The sequence below is a fragment of the Calliphora vicina genome, chromosome 2, assembly GCF_958450345.1.
Source record: "Calliphora vicina chromosome 2, idCalVici1.1, whole genome shotgun sequence".
Lineage (NCBI taxonomy): Eukaryota > Metazoa > Arthropoda > Insecta > Diptera > Calliphoridae > Calliphora > Calliphora vicina.
Window position 1 is genome coordinate 115,002,383 of NC_088781.1, and position 20,389 is coordinate 115,022,771.

Below are 20,389 nucleotides of genomic sequence, written 5' to 3' on the forward strand. Positions count from 1 at the left end.
TAAATATACGTGGAGATCTTCCCAAATGGTAATACGCAGAATCAGACAGATCACATCTGTATTCGTCGAAACTGGAGTGGAACATTAGTAGACGTGTGCACTAAAAGAGGAGCCGATATGGACTGCAACCAAGGGCTAGTGGCCGTCACAATAAAAATTAAACTTAAGACTTAGATACCACCAAACTACGCGATAAACCTAAGAATGATAGAGTTGGAGAATTGTTAATTGTTTACCATTAAATAACAGAATATGGGAAGAAACATGCAACCTGCCTAGGAATGTGGCGTCATCTGGAATTAGTACAGGAAATAAATCGCTTAAAACAGCAGCAATTGGAAGACCCAAATCTAAAACCACAAATCAACACCATAGTGAAGGCCGTTAAGACATCAGCCCGAGTTAAAAAAATATATTTCGAGAACATAGCCATAAAAGCAGAATCAGCTGCAGAAGCGAATACCATCAAAATAATAAACCTCATCAAGGCAATGTACACCAATAACTCACTACAATTTCGTCACAATGGAATGATAAGTGAATACTTCAACATAAACACAGACATGAAGCAGGGTTGTCCTCTTTTTTCATTTCTTTTTGTGGTTCTTCATGAGATAATGTTAAAACTATGCGTGAAGAAAAGAGGGTTTGTGTGGGGCTTTCGCAAACATCTGGAAGACTTGGATTTAGCAGACGATATCTGCCTCATTTCGCACAAATTCAACGACATTCAAAGCAAAGTGGACGATTTAGTCAAGTTACCAAGAGCCGTTGGTTTAGAAATAAACACATTCAATGCGAGTTAATAACGTCACCGATAACCAATTCAGAATTCTAAAATAGATGATTCAATTTGTTAATCACTTTTGTTATCTGGGATGCATAATGCCAATTGGTGTTGGTGTATAGGAAGGTGGCAAGAAGGCAAGGTCAGCATTTGGTCACCTAAATAAAACGTGGAGGGCACGAAGATCTGCATATTCAATTCTGGCGTAAAATATACACTGCTTTATTGAAGCGAAACTTGGCTGATGACAAACACTATATCACAGATACTCCTAGTATTTATAAACAAGTGTCTACGAATAATATGTCAAATATTTTCTCAAAAACAGAGCACTGGAGGCTGACAAAGGAAGAAACAGTAGTTCATCAAATTACAAGAAGATAATGGAGATGGATAGGACAAAGCTCGTAATTAGTGAATACAGTCGAAAGCTTTTACACCCTTTTTATAACCTAAGAATCTCTTTATGACTTTGTAGCTCTTGTGGTTCCTTTGGAAGCCAACCAGTACTTCTAATCAGATCACGATATCTAAGTATATGTTCCCGTATAGCAGCATAAATACATAAAAGGAATTGCACCCATTATTTCTCGATATCTTCCACACAAATTTTACAATATTTATTATGTGGGTAACCATATGTCTAATCTTACTATACGCATTAAGTATACCCATTGGAAGTCCAATTTAGTTTCTACTATCAGCCAAGATAGTGTTCGTTCTTTTCTGTGCAAGATCATTGTATATTCTACAGGTGGTGATCGTAGCCCGCATAAGTTTAATTTTTTTTAAATTACATTACATTCGATACCATATTCGATAACACAACCAAGGGGATATGAATGTATTTTTGTTCCACAATTTTGTTCAAGGACGAACCTAATTCTGTGGAGAAGACATTCATATTACATTGGCGTAGAACATCAGAAAAATTACTACGTAATATACAATTTTCTTTACTTCTTTCCAATAAAACTGATTACTTAAATATCATAATAAAATACCAAGTAAATAGTAGTACATAAATAACTAGAAATGATTACTATTTTCCCCCTTAAGCTTAATACATACTTTCATGTCTATACAATTTAATAAATGTAAAAACCATACAATTTCTATGTTTCCATATCCCTACACAATGTATTTAAAACGTGTCAAAATAACATTTATTATTACAATTTATTTGTCTCAGACTCCTGCATTATTTTGAATTAATTTCGATTAGGTATGAATAATAACAATTCATACATTAAAATATTAACTATTTTATGTTTTATTTGTTTCTTATACTTTTCTGTTTGCGGTTTATAACTCAAACTCTTGATGGGTGAGTAAATATTACGTTTTTTGTTCTTTCCTTAGGTTCGTTTGATTTATTGTCGTAAAAAACCAGTCAGCAACAATAAGAACATAAAACAATAAAATAATACATGATTTTTAGTTAATTAATAGTTAAGTCTGTGGTCAAATGAATTATGTTTAATTTTCGTGTTTGTTTTGTGTTTTTTTTCATAGCGGTAGCCCTTTCTTATTAGTTTATATGTTTTTATGATTATTACACCCTTTACCTGATTGGCCAGGGTATATATAAGTTTGTCATTCCTTTTGTAATTTCTACAGCTTTCATTTGCGTCCCCATAAAGTACATATATTTTGGATCGTTATATATAGTGGGGTCCATATGTATGTTGAAATCAATTTTCCGTAGCCTCCAAATAACTTACAAGCATGATTCATACATCAACATATCCGCAATAGTCCCGATTAGAATTCGGTAAAATCAACAAATGGCAAAGATATAAACAAAAAACTACGACTACCTCGATTTTGACCTATTTTAGATCTATATCTGGATTACTAAGTCATTAATATAGACAATATGGATATCTAATAATAGATATTTCAAAGACCTTTTCAACGACATATATAACGTTATAGTAATTCGGACCTACAATGGGTCCAAATCAGGAAAAAATTTACCAAAAAATATTTCCAATAATTGTTTTAAAGTATACTTTGGTGAAGGGTATATAAGATTCGTCACAGCCGATCATAACTCTCTTACATGTTTATACCCTACACCACCATAGTGGGGAGGGTATTATGCGTTTGTGCAGATGTTTGTAACGCCCAAAAATATTAGTCTAACACCCACCTTAAAGTATACCGATCGACTTAGAATCACTTTCTGAGTCGATTAAACGATGTCCGTCCGTCCGTCCGTCCGTCCGTCCGTCTGGTTGGCTGGCTGGCTGGCTGGCTGTCCATGTAAACCTTGTGCGCAGAGTACAGGTCGCAATTTTGAAGATATTTCGATCAAATTTGGTACATATTTCTTTTTCGGCCCAAGGACCAAGCCTATTGAAACTGGCTGAAATCGGTCCATTATTTCACCTAGCCCCCATACAAATGTCCCCTCGAAATTGGACTTTATCGGTCATAAATGTTGAATTTATATATCTATCTACAAAAATTTCGCTCCAAATAAGTTTTATATATACAAAATTCATGTCACCAAATTTTGTTACGATCGGTCCATAATTAGTCATAGCTCCCATATAGACCCGCTTCCGAAAATCACTTTAACGTACATAAATCGCTTAAAAATGTTGGTAAACACATAAAATTCAACATAGTTAACTTTAATATAGACATAAATCACACGACCTAATTTTATGGTGATCGGTCCATAATTGGACATAGCCCCCATATAAGGCCCACTTCCAAAAATCACTCAAAAATATAAATTATTGATATTTTAAAAGAAAAATATTTTTACTCATTTACTTGGTGTAGGGTATTATATGGTCGGGCTTGACCGACCATACTTTCTTACTTGTTTTTTATTGTATTTAGTTGTTTGTTTGTATGCAATTAAAATAATTTTATCTTCGTTTATATTACCCTGCAGTCCTGGGAACTATGCAGTTCAACATTTAGGAAAGTTGAGAGTCTAACACCCACCTTAAAGTATACCGATTGACTTAGAATCACTTTCTGAGTCGATTAAACGATGTCCGTCCGTCCGTCTGGCTGGCTGGTCGACTGGCTGTCCATGTAAACCTTGTGCGCAGAGTACAGGTCGCAATTTTGAAGATATTTCGATCAAATTTGGTACATATTATTTCTTCGGTGCAAGGACGAAGCCTATTGAAACTGGCTGAAATCGGTCCATTATTTCACGTAGCCCCCATACAAATGTCCTTCCGAAATTGGACTTTATCGGTCATAAATGTTTAATTTATATATGTATATCCACAACTTTCGCTCCGAATAATTTTTATATATACACAATTCATGTCACCAAGTTTTGTTACGATCGGTCCATAATTAGTCATAGCTCACATATAGACCCGCTTCCGAAATCGCTTATAAATGTTGGTATACACACAAAATTCAACATAGTTAACTTTAATATAGACATAAATCACACGACCTAATTTCATGGTGATCGGTCCATAATTGGCCATAGCTCCCATATAAGGCCCACTTCCGAAGATCACCCAAAAATATAAATTATTGAAATTTTAAAAGAAAATGTTTTTGCTCTTTTACTTGTTTCTATTTTTTTCTATGAGAGATGGGCGTAAAAGTGGGCGGATCAGGTATATATTTTCAGGAGGCCATTCTACAATTATAATATTAATTTTTTGTGAAAATTGAGTTGATGCATTAAAAATCAAGGGAGTTGTGACACTTTTTCAATACAAGTTGTATGAGAAATGAACGTAAAAGTGGGCGGATATTTTTAAAATTTCACACAAATGATTCCGATTGTTTAGAAATGCTATGTGCCAAAAAACAATGCCGTTGGTCAAAATTTAATTTTCACTTTGTATTTTGATTTTTCCATTTGTTCTTGATTCAAACAAAAAATTAATATGTGCCAAGTTTCATTGTCCTTCGACAACTTCTTTTATTTTTAGCCGCTCGTTCTATGAACTTCACAAAATCCACACCAAGCTGTGAGTTTTTCAGGATTCATTGGACGCTATTGGATCTCATGAGGATTGGTATTGTCCCAAATGCGACGGTTTTGTTTGACAATTCATCCGGAAATGGATCTCGCCGTAAGAAATGCGATGCGTGCAGAACGTTGTATGAACAGAACAGTAATGTTGGTAGAACATTTTTATTATTTGCACATGTTGTTAAGCGCTACAACCGTCCAAACTGGAAAACAAACTGAATAAATGATAGCCAATTCGACAAATGTAGCTTCAGCATTATGGCCGCTGTCAACGTCAAAATTCGGAAGTCTCTATCAAAGGGTCAATTACAATATTCTGCATTACATTGTACCAATGAAATCACTAGTGAAGGATTATCGTTTGTTGGAGTGTAGATGTTAATTCAGGCCGACCTGTTTAATCGCTAGTGTAAATTTGTCCCTTCAAACTGCAGGGTTATTTTAATACTTTGTCTTGTATATGTATGAGTTTCCGTTTTTTTGTTTCTGTTTCTTTGTTGTTTTTTCGCTCAAAATAATAAAAGGGGTATTTAAAGATTATAAGATTATGGTTTTTGTTTTCCATTTATTATTTCCTTTTTATGTTTAAGACAAAAAGTACTCAAAATGTAATTAAAGGCATTTATTCATGTTTTTCTATGCATGAGCGAGCGATTACAATTGATTGAATGATTTTTGCTGTGCAAATTGGTTTGGTTGATGGTTGGGCGTGGGGCGGAAGTGTCTTAATGAATTAACGAAAATAATATTTTATTGACACTTTAATTTCTGCCTAATTACTAACTAATTACAGATGAAATATTTAAAAGGCATAAATCATTTTTGTGAAAAAATAAATAATAAATATTTGTGGTAAGAGTTTCTATATTATATTTTTTGCAAGTTTAATTAGACATAAAACATTACTGACATAAAAAACTTGCCATCATATTTGTCTAAATATCGTCTTCTATAATGCACAAGATTTTCACTCATTCTTCCTAAAACCTTATCTCACTCAAAAAAACATGTGGAGCTTACCCTCGTGTGCCATTTTCCACACATATGGTAGGTTACTAGTTTAGAATACACCTAGCAACATATATTGAAATTCTATATGTGTGGAAAACCACACAAGAGGTTAAACAATGTAATTTTTTAAATAAATTTTTGAATAATTTGATGTGTTTTTTGTTTAAAATTCATGCAGCAGAAAAAGTCAATTAAACATGTTAAAAATATTTATTTTGTGTGGTTTCCCACTCAAGTGTTACTAAACTCTAAACCTTTCTTATAGCTCCCATTTACTCTCCATATTTTATGACTATGTTTCATTTAAATTTTACAATATCCAACTTTAAAACAACAGTAATAGTTATCGTAATACTTATTTAGCTAAAACCTAATAACGTATTGAATTTCATCTATCTCTTAATTATGCAAAATTGTTTATCTGCCATTGACATGCTATTGATACGTTGAATCACAATATGGCCCATCATACTGTTGTTGCTATTGATAAACTAATACAATTCAGACAAGAGCTAATGATTTTGTTATTGGTTTAATAACAATATTTATGTTTAGAATATTGTATTAGTATTATTACTATTCATGTCGTGTTTTGGCCATCAGAAACATTTAGACAGAAACAGCTGGCCCAAAAATAATAGCTACATATACATAGCAGATTTAGCAAGGGCAGCATTAAGAGATTAAACTGTTTCCAAAGACAAGTAAAACGAATGATAATGGCTGTTAAAATCATTTTTGTAATAGTGACCTACCTTAAGTACTTATTTAAACGGAAAATACCTTCCAATCATGTTAATTAAAACATCTGTAAAATATAATACTATAGAAAAACATGCTCTTACTGCAAGTGAGCAATGTCCATTAGAGTGCATCAAGGTACACGCCGCCCCTCTCCAGAATTATTATTGTAAGAACACGGTCTATATAATAATGGGTTCTTCCAAAAGTGACTTTCGAACATTGACAGTTGATAGCGACCATATTATTACAGGTCCATTGAAAAATTTTACGATTTTAGGTTTAACGTTTTCAAATTATAGTAAAACTTTCAAAGTATATTAATAATTATCTGGATTATAATATTCTGAATTGGTTTTGCTTAAAATTCATAACAGTAAGGAAATAGAGCTCATTCGCAAAAAATGGCCAAATAATTAGTTTTTCTCGAAAATTGCTAAATTTAAACCGCAGGTACTGAAAAACTATAAGAGATATTTTCATAATTTTTTTCACATTTTTATTCACTATTATCTTCTCAATAAATCCCAATGAGCTGATCAAAAAATTCTGAAATTTGTTTAACAAAATTTAAAATGGAATTTTGAAACTGCTCTTAAAAAAAATTAATTTTTTTGGTCATACCTGCGAATATGTTAACGGCATCCTACGAAGACAAAAACTCATATACAAGTAAATATGGATATATTTTAAGTAAAAATTAGCTTTTATTTTAATATTTATCAAAATATGTTAATTTTGTTCCTACATTTATTGTTCTAGTTGCCTGAGACACTTTAATGGCCTGGCGAAATTTTAATAACTTTAAAATTTTTTGACCAATTTCTGTTTTTTATGTCTCATTAGAACGACAATTATGTACATATTTCGATTCTTTTAAATTAAATTGCAAAAGTAATTTTTTAATGGCAAAATTTTTACAAAAACTGAAAAAAGTGCATTTTTTCCCCTTGTAAATGCATCTCAAAACTTCAGAGGGCCTGCGGCACGGCTTAACCCCAACCGATTTACCTAAAATTTTTTCAGGATGATTTTATTACTAATGTTCACCAAACTGGGGGGTGAGAATGGCCTAAATCCAACTTTCGTTTATTAAGGGCCACCCTAAGGTCCATCTGTCGAATTGACAGTCATTCTTTCATTTATTCGAGAAACGTTCCGTGTGATACGTCCAAATCACATTGATGTAGATATATAGGTACATCAACAAACAAAATTGTCGAATTTTGGATGATATTAATCCATTTAAAATCCAAAAGTGTCTAAAAAAATCACTGTTTGGTGTGAATATTGATCTGGTGGCGTTATCGGTCCCCTTTTTTTGAAAACGACTTCGGCAAGACCATTACCATAAAGGACGAACGCTGTAGGTCGATGACTAGAAACTTATTTTGGCCAGCTAATGTCATATTGCACCTTCTGCACGAACGAATGGAGGACATGGTCATCTCTTGTTGATGTGGTGTAACTTTCCACCGAGATCGTTTGAATTAACCCCGTAAGAGTTGTACTTATGGGGGTTTCATAAATGCAGGTCCATGCGAATAAGCCCCACACCACATTAGCTTTCAAAGCCAAAAAAACCCATGCGATTGGTCAAATGCAGCTTGATTTATGTGCCAAAGTCATGGAAAATTTAACATCCCCGATGATCGCCGTTAGATATTTGCACAATGTTTGCAAAATTTGACAACATCTCCCACACACTTTGTTCCATTTAAATTTACAGATAAGAAGCGCTTAATGAAATACCTTTTATTAGGATGATAGGATAACGTTAACTGGTAACGCAATGACTCTAAAGTTTGGAAATGCATTTATTAGGGAAACAAGATTTTTTTCGGTTTTTTCAATCATTTTGATTACTCTATGAAGATTGCTTTCAAACTGAACAAGAGCTTGGAAAATCATTAGGAGCTACTAAAGCTGCAATTTCAGGGAAATTGTGCACCATACGAATTGAAACCGAGAGACCTTGAAAGACGATTTTCTGTTCTGGAGTGCTGCTTGAACGCTATATAAGGAAATAATTTTTGCACCGGATCCATTACGATAACCCCAGGTGTAATAGATCGTATATGAAGTCCGACCAACCAGCCAAGTATCAAAACGGCCCTATATATTATGAGCAAAATCATTAGGAGTTACACAGTCAGCAATTTAAAAACGTTTGCAAGCAGCAGTGTTCATCCAAAAGTAGGGAAATTGGGTACCATACGAATTGGAGCCTTTAAAGAAGAGACCTTTAAAGAAGATTTTGCATGTCCGAAATTCTGCTTGAAGCGAAACGAAATACGACAAGAATATGCAGTCAGACATGAAATCGTAATATTGCATCATGACAACGGCTGTCAACATGCTGCAAAACCTGTTAACTATTTAGAATTAAGTGGTTGTGAAGTTTTGCCTCACCCGCTTTATAGTCCAGACCTTGCACCATCCGACAGCTATCTCCTTCAATCGATCCAAACCCCTGTCGCTGAAATACGCTTCAATTCAGAACTAATTATCCGAAATTGGCTTGATTCGTTCTTGGCCTCAAAAGATTAGCAGTTCTTTTGGCGCAAAATCCATGTGTTTTTGTTTTTTTTTTTTTGCTTGGACTAGCTCTCTGGGAATGAGCGCTACCCAAGCTATGCATTGAGTTGGAACTAGAAAAATTGATTATGGGAAGGAGGAGAGAGGAAGTATTGTTTGCGAATAAATGATTTGAATGTTCCACATATGGACGGTACGGCTAAAGAGCGAATTTTCTCTGTAGTGTGTTGTGCGATACACTGATCAATCGATCACGAATGGATGAGAAACTGCTGATGAACAAGTATTTCATAAGAAACTACTGGTATCAACAAGTTACCAAATTTCATCAGAATACATTCCAATATAGTTTTGATAGAACAGTGAAACACAATCCACCTTGCAAAGATACTCAAGAGAATCCCTTCTGTACGCGGTCGAGTAACTGTAAAATATACTTCGAAGCACCGGCCCGTACATGAGAGTTGTATTCGATTTTTGGTCGGATATAAGTGGTGTAAATAGTAACAGGATCACATGAACTGAAGTATTTCTTATACCGTCTTAGAAAACCGAGGCATTTTACTGCTTCTTTCGACACTCGAAAGACTTGTTTTGTCCAGTAAACATCACACTCAAATCTCAGCCTATAAAATTGAGAGCTTCTGATTCCTTAATATTGACACCACCCATAGAAATAAATGAAGCAACATGATTTATTTGTATCATACAACATTAAGTCAAAGATTGTCACAAGATCTTGGTTAAGTGTATCATTCATATTTTGCCTCATTGACCCAATCTCCAAAAGGCTTGGTCTATAGTTGAATGAATATACAAAGAAAACATATTCACAGTAGCAACCGAATTTGTTGCCAATCGAATGATTCTGTCTAAGTTACCGAATTTCACAGTGTTAACAAAAGTTTAGTTGCTTCAATCGAAATTCTTCTTTATGCAAAGACTTTCTGTTGCTGGAACCGAAAAATTCTATGTGTGCAACCGAATCATTCGATTGGCAATAAATTCGGTTGCTATTACGAATCTGTATTCTCTGTGTATGAATGGCAAATGTTGCAAAATAATAGATAGGGTTGCAAGTTTGACTTAGAAAGTCATTTAGAAAAATAAGGAATAGCGTAAGAAAAAGAACGAATCCTAAAATCTAAAAAACATCTAATTTTTAACTTATACGCCGAATATGTATTATACGAAAAATATTTGAAAATGGTGTACTTCATTAGCATTTTAAAACAAACCAAACTGTTGAAAACTAACATTTTACCAAAAAAATCAATAACATATAACAACCCTTTCCCAAGGCTTAAAATCTACTAAAGCCAAAAATATGAAATAAAAACCTAAAGCAAAAAAAAAAATAGCCCAAACACAAAATATCAATAAACAAAACTGAACTTACCTGTATAATGGTATACCGGCATTATCACGAAACCATAAGACCATATAAACATCATCCAATGGTGCCGATATGGGGCATGGTAATGACACTGATTTACCCTCTACAGCTTCAATATCTTTTGTTTTTACTATTGAAAAGAATAACAGTGGACACATCAGCCGCCGGGTGGCATAATATTAATATCAATGTTGTAAATGACAAGCAGCATTAAAAGAAGTATGAATAGATATATGTACGTGGAGTAGGAGGATAACAGCAAAAGCAGCATCAGCAGTATCATATCGTGTTTTTAATAGGAAAATACCATCAGGTGTAGAGTAGTAAACAACAGCAACAGGAAATAACAGTTTATAGTGAAGGTGGTGGTTGTGTGCAAAACACGAACAAAAAAAAAAAACATACGCATTATTAATATTATTGTCATTTAGTTTGTTATTAAAGTCGGCGTAGTGTGTTGTTCATAGACAAAACAGCCAGCAGTTTTATCCATATTATTATCACCAACATCAGCAGCATAATTATTGTCATCATCATCATCACAGTCGACATCAGCGACAAAAACATTATATTGATGTCCATTGTTGTTTAAAAATAATGAACGAAATTTTTGTTTAATTTAAAAATAAATTTAATTAAGGCCATTGAAAATAGTTTAAAGGGAAATAATGCGTTTTAATATTGATGGTATTGGTGTTTTTGTTGGTATCAAAATTTATGTTGTTGTTGGCAAACAACATGACCACACGTGCCAGGATTTTGTGTTAAAGATTTTGTTTGTGTTTAACCAGTTAACGCAACAAAACATTACGTCGCCAGGGGATATAACAATAATAATAAGAAGAGATTATTTTATTTATGCGTTTTATTTATTTATAGGCAAAATTTTCCATTAACCAGGTTTTCCAACACAAAATTTATGCGTATTTAAATAGCCAAGTTGTAGTTGTTGTTAAATTTCATTGGTATTTGCGGTTCAAGTTGTTGTAGTTTGTTTAATTATAATTATTGTAGATGTAGATTTTCCATTTTTTTGTTATGTTTTTTATTTGTTTTTGGTTTATTTTTCGACCATTGTTTACATTGTATTAATTGTCCACATTTATTAATAAACATATAGCAACACATGCATACAGCCGTAAAGCAACCAAAGGATATGCACACACACACATGCAGATACAGGTACACACACCCATAAAGGTTTTGTTGTTTTGTAGTTGTGGTTTTTATATATTAAACATAAACGCATAGAGTTATCATTACCGTATGCCAGTGTTTGCGGAGACATTAAACATTAAACCATTTCCGTTGCGGTCATGAAAGTGTATTTGAGAATATGCCAGAGAAAAAAAAAACAGGAAGAAAAAAGAGAGAGAAATAACAAAAATTCATTAAAGATTTAGTATATAAATATTTGGTATTAATATGTCAAATAAATTAAGTTTGTATGTATAAAATTTATAGTTAAATAATAATGTTTACCTACATACAATAAGCATAAATATTTTATTTATTTTATATATGATTAATGAGTACTATACATACATTCATGTTTATATATTAATACAGTGGGTGATATAACTGATGTTTTATATCAAATATTTTTGGAAGTATTATAGGAAATACATGCTGGCATTTAAAATCGAAATCTTAAAGCAGTTTAAAATTGGAATTATTTTATAATAAGATACTACTATACGCTCTTCAAACAAAACAAGTGATATTCATAATAGAACAACTAACTCTTGCAAAGACATCATTGCGTATGGTAAATATTTCAATAATAAATATCAATCATACGTATATTTAAAACCAAGGTCTTGAATCAGTTTAGAATATGAATTATTTTTAATGATGCTTAAACCTAGAAAAAAACAAGTAAAAAATGTAGTCGGTCAAGTCCGACCATATAACACCTTACACTCAGTATGAGCACTTCATTATTCTATTAAAATATCAATAATTTTTCAATAATAATGGTCACAGCTATGACCAATTATGAACCGATCGTCACGAAATTTGGGGTGCGTGATTTCTTCCTATATTAGACGTTTTTTATTATATGAAATATTTTTTGGATACCAACATTAACAAATCGATCCGGACAAACGGACTTATATCGTTAAATTATTTTTTTTCTCCATTACCCCACTTGGGGGCGGACGGAAATATGCAGATCTTTAATTTTTTTACAATCCACCCAAATGGCCAGAAATTCGGCCTGTGGAAAGGTATTGGGCACTTTGGCTCTGCATATTTCCGTCCGCCTGTCACTCTGTTGAAAAAGGAGATTCTGATAAAATGTTCATAAATTAACGTATGCGGCATGAAATTGCAACAAAACAGAAAACGCTATATTTGTTTCCAACGTTAAAATAAATAATTTATAAAACCTTTATAAAATAGCCAATTGTATTAGTTTAATGTAAGAAAAAAATTTATTATATTCATGTACTTTTGTGGCAGTTATGAAGAAATTTATATAATATATTTGCACTTTTCTAAGCTCCTATTTGAGTTTCATGGTCTTATTTTTCTCGATTTTTATTTTAAATAGTCTACAACAACTCTTCTATTTAAAAAAGGTCCAAAAACTCTCAAATTATTTTTAATTAAGTCTGGAATTTCAAGGGTGTTGGAAACACCATAATAATCTGGGCTTGACAGTTGGATGATGGAACAGTTAAGAAGAACTTTATTTTTAAAAAAATTATCTTTGATGTTTCTTTTTATGAAATGATTAATTTTGTGTACACATTTCATAATATATTAATTAGAATTGATATCCAAATCAAATTCCAAAAAAGTCAAAACTTCTAACTGACATCTGATTGATTAAGATCCATATATATTTTTTTTAGAAAAATGATTATGTTCTACGTTGCACATCTTAGCAATAATACGTTTATTTACTTTCAAAAAAGTCCTCTTCTCTGCCTTTCTAATTGAGAAAATATGGAAAAAATTACAAATGTTTTTTCAAGGTAGTTCTATTTTTGTTAAAATTTTGAGATAACTAAAAGCCAGATTTTCAAATGGGGTTTTAAAGTATTAACACAAAACATAACGTAATTCAAAATAAGTACTAAAACACTAATAGCTCATATACTTTTTATTTTGGCCAGTGTGAAATTTCTGTTCGCATACATTAGTTCTAAGTTCTCTTACATTATACTGCAAAGTATGATGGAAATTGGACATCATTTGTCCCAAGTCCCCATACAAGGATCACGTCAGAAAGTGGCTAGAACATTTATAATTTTCATTCATAATCGTGATGAAATTGAACTAAAAGAAGTTTTATATCAACGTAAATCTTTGTACCAACATTTGTGAGGATCGGTCCATAATTGACCCTACCCCTATATCTGAAAAATATTTTATTGTCACATATTGATTGAAGGTATAAAAATTCGGCACAGCCGAATGTAACATTCTTACTGATTAAAAACTGTTTTAGAATGATATTTTTCAGTACTTCATTATTGATGTATTTGTTCGAATTTAAGAAGGTATTTATAATGAATTGAAATACTATTGCTTAAGAAGTCGCGAAAATAACATTTTCTTTGAACTACTTCCAAATATTTTTGCTTTTATAATTTTCTTAACAGATAAATTAACTCTTATAAAATCATCATGGCGTATTATAAATATTTAAATAAAATATCAATCATATGTACCCATGTGCCCGAATATTGTGTGGTGCTTAAATCATCTTAGACATTTTTATTGGCTTGTTACAATAATTATACCCTTCACCTTCATGAGAAGGGTATATATAAGTTTGTCATTCCGTTTGTAATTTCTACATTTGTAGTAAATCCGTGCTAAATCCAATTAATACAAGTGCTTTGATATTAACATTATATAAATAATAAGAAAGTGGAGTTAATCGAAATGGCTAGTAAGGTAGGCATTCATGTGTCCATTTAATTATATCATCAACTGTAATCAAGTTTATTTACTGCTTCTTTTATTTGATTAATAAACATATACATTAAATCTCTGCTGCTAACACATACACCATACACGTGTTTAGTTTATTTGATTTTCTCAGCATATATAAATAAGTATATACCTCGAAATATATAACAATACTGTAAATTAGGAATACTATAGCAATATTTCATATAAGAACTTAGTGTTATAATAATTATATATAGAGCTTCGTATTAATTAATTCAATTTGAGCTTAATTCACTAAAATCTTCATCCGTAATTAAAAAATGTCAGCCTTTCATTCCATAAATCCATCCACAATATATAATTCTTTAGCTTCATTCAAAAGCTTAATTTAAATTTAATTAATTTTGAAGTTAACTGATAACAGAATTTATACAAACTTTGAATGATTAAATGTTTGTTGATTCAAATTTACCACAAATTGAGTTGAAATATTTTACCTTCATTCAGTTTTATTTACAAAATGAATTGAAAAACATTTTCTTAAGCTTTTTAGTAAAATTAATGAATTCAATATTATGGCAGAAAGATAAACGAAAAACTGTAAAAAAAAACTTTTGACGGTTTTTTTTTGTGAAAAACATAGAGTTCTGACTTGTTTTCTTTGTAGTTTCGTCAGTTTTTAATTCCCGGGAATCCCGACTAAAATTCCCGAGAATCGGGTAGTGAAAAATTGACAAAATTCCCAGGAAATTTGTCCCGGAAATTCCCGAGATAAAAACCCTAATACCTACATATAATTATATTTTGTTTATGTTATAACAACACCTATTACCATTGTATTAATGTATATACATTAGAGTAGCCCATGAATGTATTGAGAACTACTTACATAGTATTTACTTTAATTGGAAATACACTTTCATATTTTCGATAAAATAGACATATTAATGCGTGTTATAATAAATTTCATAAAATTCTGACGGACGGACGGACATCTTTTAATCGACTCAGAAAGTGATTCTGAGTCGATCTTTATACTTTAAGGTGGGTATTAGACTAATGTTTTCGGACGTTACAAACATCTGCACAAACACAATATACCTCCCCACTATTGTTGTGTAGGGTATAAATAGTAAAAATCTTTTTGAGACAATAGAAAAATTAATCCGTATTATAATAAATTTCAGATAAATTCTCCATATTATATTGCTGTTGTGGTTAAATTAAGTTAAGACTAATTTGTGTAAATTATATAACCAATCATTTCTATAAACGTATAAATAAATATCTAGTACTGTCATTTACTAAACATTTATTAAGAAATGTTTTTCTGTTTAACAAATTATGGTTTTAAATGTCTTTACACATTTGCTTTATTTCTTTACCTAATTTTAATTTATTTGTAATATAATTTGTTGTAGTAATATAAAATACTTAATTCGATTTTAGCAAATTAACAGAAAACTGTTTCTTTTTATTCTAATACAATTGAATTATAGCTAAGAATTTTACTGATACTAAATAAGTTGTATGTTAAAACAAATATCATGGAAATAAGTTTTCGCTTAAGATATAATAAATGTATGCCATGGTATAAATGTGTGCCATGGTTACAGAAAATCTCTTGTAATTGTATATTTTAAAAATTAAAAGAAATTAATTTTTCTTAATAAAAAATTGTTTATTTTATTGTATTGTTACCAGGAATTTGAAATATGAATAAAATTATTTATTTTTAAAAATTTTTAATAAATACTGATTGGTAACAAATCATTTACATTCCCTTATTATAAAAAAATTACTTTAAAGAATAATTATTAAAATTATATAAATTATCAAAGGTTATTTTTCGCTGTAACTAATTAACATTGTAAACCAAACACTTTAGCAGTCATTAAATATGATTTTCGCAAACAATTACAAATACATCACATAGGAAGCTCCACAAAAGAGATAATAGTTAATATCATTAAAGAAGATTCCTTGACATTGCGTGATAATATTCAGAAACATTTTACTAGATATTTTGCAACACCTACTTACACAAATACTTAACAGTTGTAGCGATATAAATTTCAACAAGTTCATTACAACCAGTTACATGAAAGTAGTTTTGGACTTTAATACGTTAATTTAATATGAAACCTTCAAATACAAACTAGTGTATGTAAGGCTGTATATAATGGTTAACCTTTCAAAGAAATAAAATGGAAGGAAAAAAATTAAAATACCATGAAAGGTTTTTAGGTCAGGTTTAACATGAGCATGATACAAACACACTAACATAGAGATGAATAACATTGCTGTTTATTTTGCATATAAATAACCCAGCAATATTTTTGAAAATAAATCTAATAAAATTTTTACATAAAATAGAAAACTGAATACAATTTTACCTACATAGATTTAAATACCCAATAGAGCTATGGATAAGTATCTTACATAAGTTTTAAAACCAGCCTAAAATCAAAACTGTTGTCCCATAATTAATAATTGTAATTTTGATAATTATCATCTAAACATCCAAATATATAAACCTATAATATTTTCTAATCTTATTATAATTTTCGAAGAGCATCAAATATTTTGCTTGGTTTTATTGGCACCTCCTCTACAGCACATCATCCATTTGAACAGCTTTTAACTTAATTTGTATATGCTCTTGTATTTATTGCATACGAAACAAAAACGACATCCTTTTCAAGTATTAAATATAAACTCGTCAACGTGTATAAAACAAAAAAATATAACACAAATATTGTGAGGGCGATGATGTATTTCAGGGGCAAAATTTTAACGCATCAGGTCGAAATATGTTTCTGCTATTTAATTATCAAAAAAATAAAACAAAGAAAACAACCCGCCGCGAATTTATTTTGTAGTGTTTTACAATAAAAAAAATAGCTATACCGAATTTCAAATTGGTTGCATTAACACCAATTCAGCGGCGTATCTACAGCAGTGCTTTTCAATTTTTTATGTCCCGTGGTAGATGTTTTAATTTTAAAGTCCTTTGTGTTCTCCAAATTATTATAGTGTAATGTTTTTACCTTTTAAAAACGATGGGTTATTTCACTTATATATAAACTGTTTTTATTTAGTTGCAAATAAAAGCGATCAATAGTTTTAAAATGGCAACAGCTCTTTATTTATTAAAATCTATACAACAGTTTAAATAGTCACTCTCTTTTAACACACACACTTATGGTAATACAGTGGATGTTAACTATACCAGCGCCTATGATACAATTACTACTCAACAAATCGCTGTTATTATGTATATACACAGTGCCGTCTTCTATTAGGTTCATGAAAAATGTAACAGAAAAAAATAATAATAAATATTTCCACAGTTAATGTTCTCATACTTATAAGCAATGTTAATAACAGCGTGTTATCAACATAGTTGATAAGTAGAAGTTTCTACAGATTGAAATGTTTAGAAACAAGATGAATGTTGCAAGCAGCCATTACAGACTGTTAAAGACAAATTGATAATTCATTCATCGATAATTCATTACGTAACAATATTGTAAACAAAATCATAAAAAAAATTTGTTTAATATCTCAAGAAAAACTATACTATTTCTCTTAATACGTCTTCGGATAAAGCTAGGATATTTTAGATAGAAATAGTGGCGAATAATGGGGCACATACTATTTTACGCGAAAGCAATATTCGTGGGAACACTGTCATTTTCCTAAACAGCCAGGCGGCACTTATGTAGGTCACCCAAGTTCTGTAGTACAACATCTACCTTGATCAAACAGTGTATGAAAGATCGACAGTTCTTTGACATCACTTTAGTTTGACTACCAAGGTAATAGGCAGACAGACGAGCTTTTCAGAGAAGAATTTGCTTTAAATATATTAAATACGTTGCATTATCCCTTGGCTCCATTAAAAGCTAAATCTTCAGACACTAATAATATGTGGAGCACCATGCAAAACTAAGTACAAGAAAATTCTGGTCAACATACAATGAAAAACGCAGTACACAACTCATAAATGATAACAGAAATTACACTTCGTGGACAATAGCGTATTAATGGGTCACTGCACGATCGTTAAGTAGGCAAGTAGGATCGTTCTTCCCTTCAACAGTTACTATCGCAACTGTCTGGACCGCGGAAAAGAGGAAACCGTTTTAATCTCCTCCGTGAATGCCCGGCTCTACATTTACTGAGATCATTATGCATATACTGAATGACCAGACTGTGTGATTAAATCGAATACCTAAATGCGACAGGTTATCCCTTCTCTAGCATCTAAACTTGATCTAGTTTTTCACCAATCTCAATAGTTGTGTGATCTTAGCTTGAGTGATTGTGTGTGGCGATCCACCACGTAAATTTATTAAACAATTGAGTAGCAAAGATATGTAATTTGATTTCCCCGCATGCTAGTTACTAATGTGCTAGTCTGCCAGTATTGTAGGTTCGATTTCCGGGAGAGACTCTGGTCTGTGTCACTATAATGGGTTCTGCAGGTACTGCATCGCGGCCAAAGAATTGTGCTACTTCTACCAGGTTAGGGTGTTGGCTGCGCATTTGAATACATGAGGGTTTGCATGAGGACCCTGATTACAAACTCAATATAAATTGGAGACGGCATGGACTATTCGCATCCCATAGATATTAAGCCTATTTTCCGCGGCAAGAACTTCTCTATGCACGAGCACCAATTCAGTGGAATTCTCAAGACCTCTGAAAGTTCTCTTTGTACGAAGAGAAGAACATTCCAAGACATTTACATAAAGTCTGTGATATTGCTAAATGCAGCTTGGAATATTTCTCTACTGGGCATTTTCTTAAGTTTCATCAAAATCGGCCCAAAACTATACACCATTTCGCTATCTTTCCATTAGAAATTCCAAATATTGAAAAATTTTACCTTTGATCTTCTCGATTTAAGGGTTGGCGTTTTCGAATTTTAGTAAAAGTTTCAGATTATATTTAAAATTGCATGGACTATAATATTCTGTATAGGTTTTACTTAAAGTTTATAACAGAAATTCGGCTCATTCCCCAAAAAAAAATGTCCAAAAAATTAGCTTTTCTCGAAAATCCCAAAATTTAAATCGCAGGTACGGAAAAACTATAGGAGGTATGTCATATTTTTTTCATATTTTTATTCCCTATTATGTTCTCAGTAAATCCCAATATGATGATTAAAAAATTCTGAAATTTGTTTAACAAAATTTTTAAAAATTTGGAAATGGAGTTTTGAAACTTCCGTTAAAAAAATGATTTTTTTTGGTTATACCTGCGTATAGGTTAATGGTATCCTAGGAAGACAAAAACTCATATACAAGTAACTATGGATATATTTTAAATAAAAATAAGCTTTTATTTTAATATTTCTCAAAATATGTTAATTTTGTTCCTACGTTTCTTGTTCTAGTTGCCTGAGACACGTTAATGGCCTGGCGATTTTTTAATAACTTTAACATTTTTTAACCAATTTTTGTGTTTTACATCTTATTTGAACGACAATTGCTTACACATTTAGATTCTTTAAATTAAATTGCAAAAGTAATTATTTAATGGCAAAATTTTTCCAAAACATAAAAAATTGCATTTTTCCCCCTTGTAAATGCACCTCAAAACTAAATCGCAAGTCGGCACGGTTGCTCTTCTTAGAAAATTGTGGTATTTTAGGTCATTACGAAAGTTTTCAGCGGGTACCGTTTCAACATTTCGAAAAATTTAATTCTAATGGACACTCTAGTGACCATATTATTTTGAATATCCTGAAATCATCTTAAAATTAATGGTATGATAACTATATTATCCTCTGGCTGTAGGTTAAATTAATACAATAATTATATTTGTTATTATGCTATGTTCCTTAAAATAAAAAAGAACAATTCTTTAAACATTAGGGGTATTCACACGGTCCGCTACTAAGTCATATAGTCATAATGTCCTAATATATTATGATAGTTTAAACAAATTGTTGTTGTGCTTCATGCAAAAAAAGTGTTATTTTATGACAAAACAATAAACATATGTAGTTCAAATAATCTTAATAGTT

The 20,389-nt window shown here is 31.3% G+C and overlaps 1 protein-coding gene across 1 annotated transcript in view; it reads right to left on the reverse strand.

The window, feature by feature from the left end:
• side-II (sidestep II) overlaps positions 1 to 20,389 on the reverse strand; it is a 399,801-nt gene that overhangs the window by 215,773 nt on the left and 163,639 nt on the right. Inside the window, exon 2 of the mRNA XM_065500441.1 lies at positions 10,447 to 10,573. Coding sequence (XP_065356513.1) covers positions 10,447 to 10,573 — 127 coding nt within the window. The remainder of the gene's footprint in view (positions 1 to 10,446; positions 10,574 to 20,389) is intronic.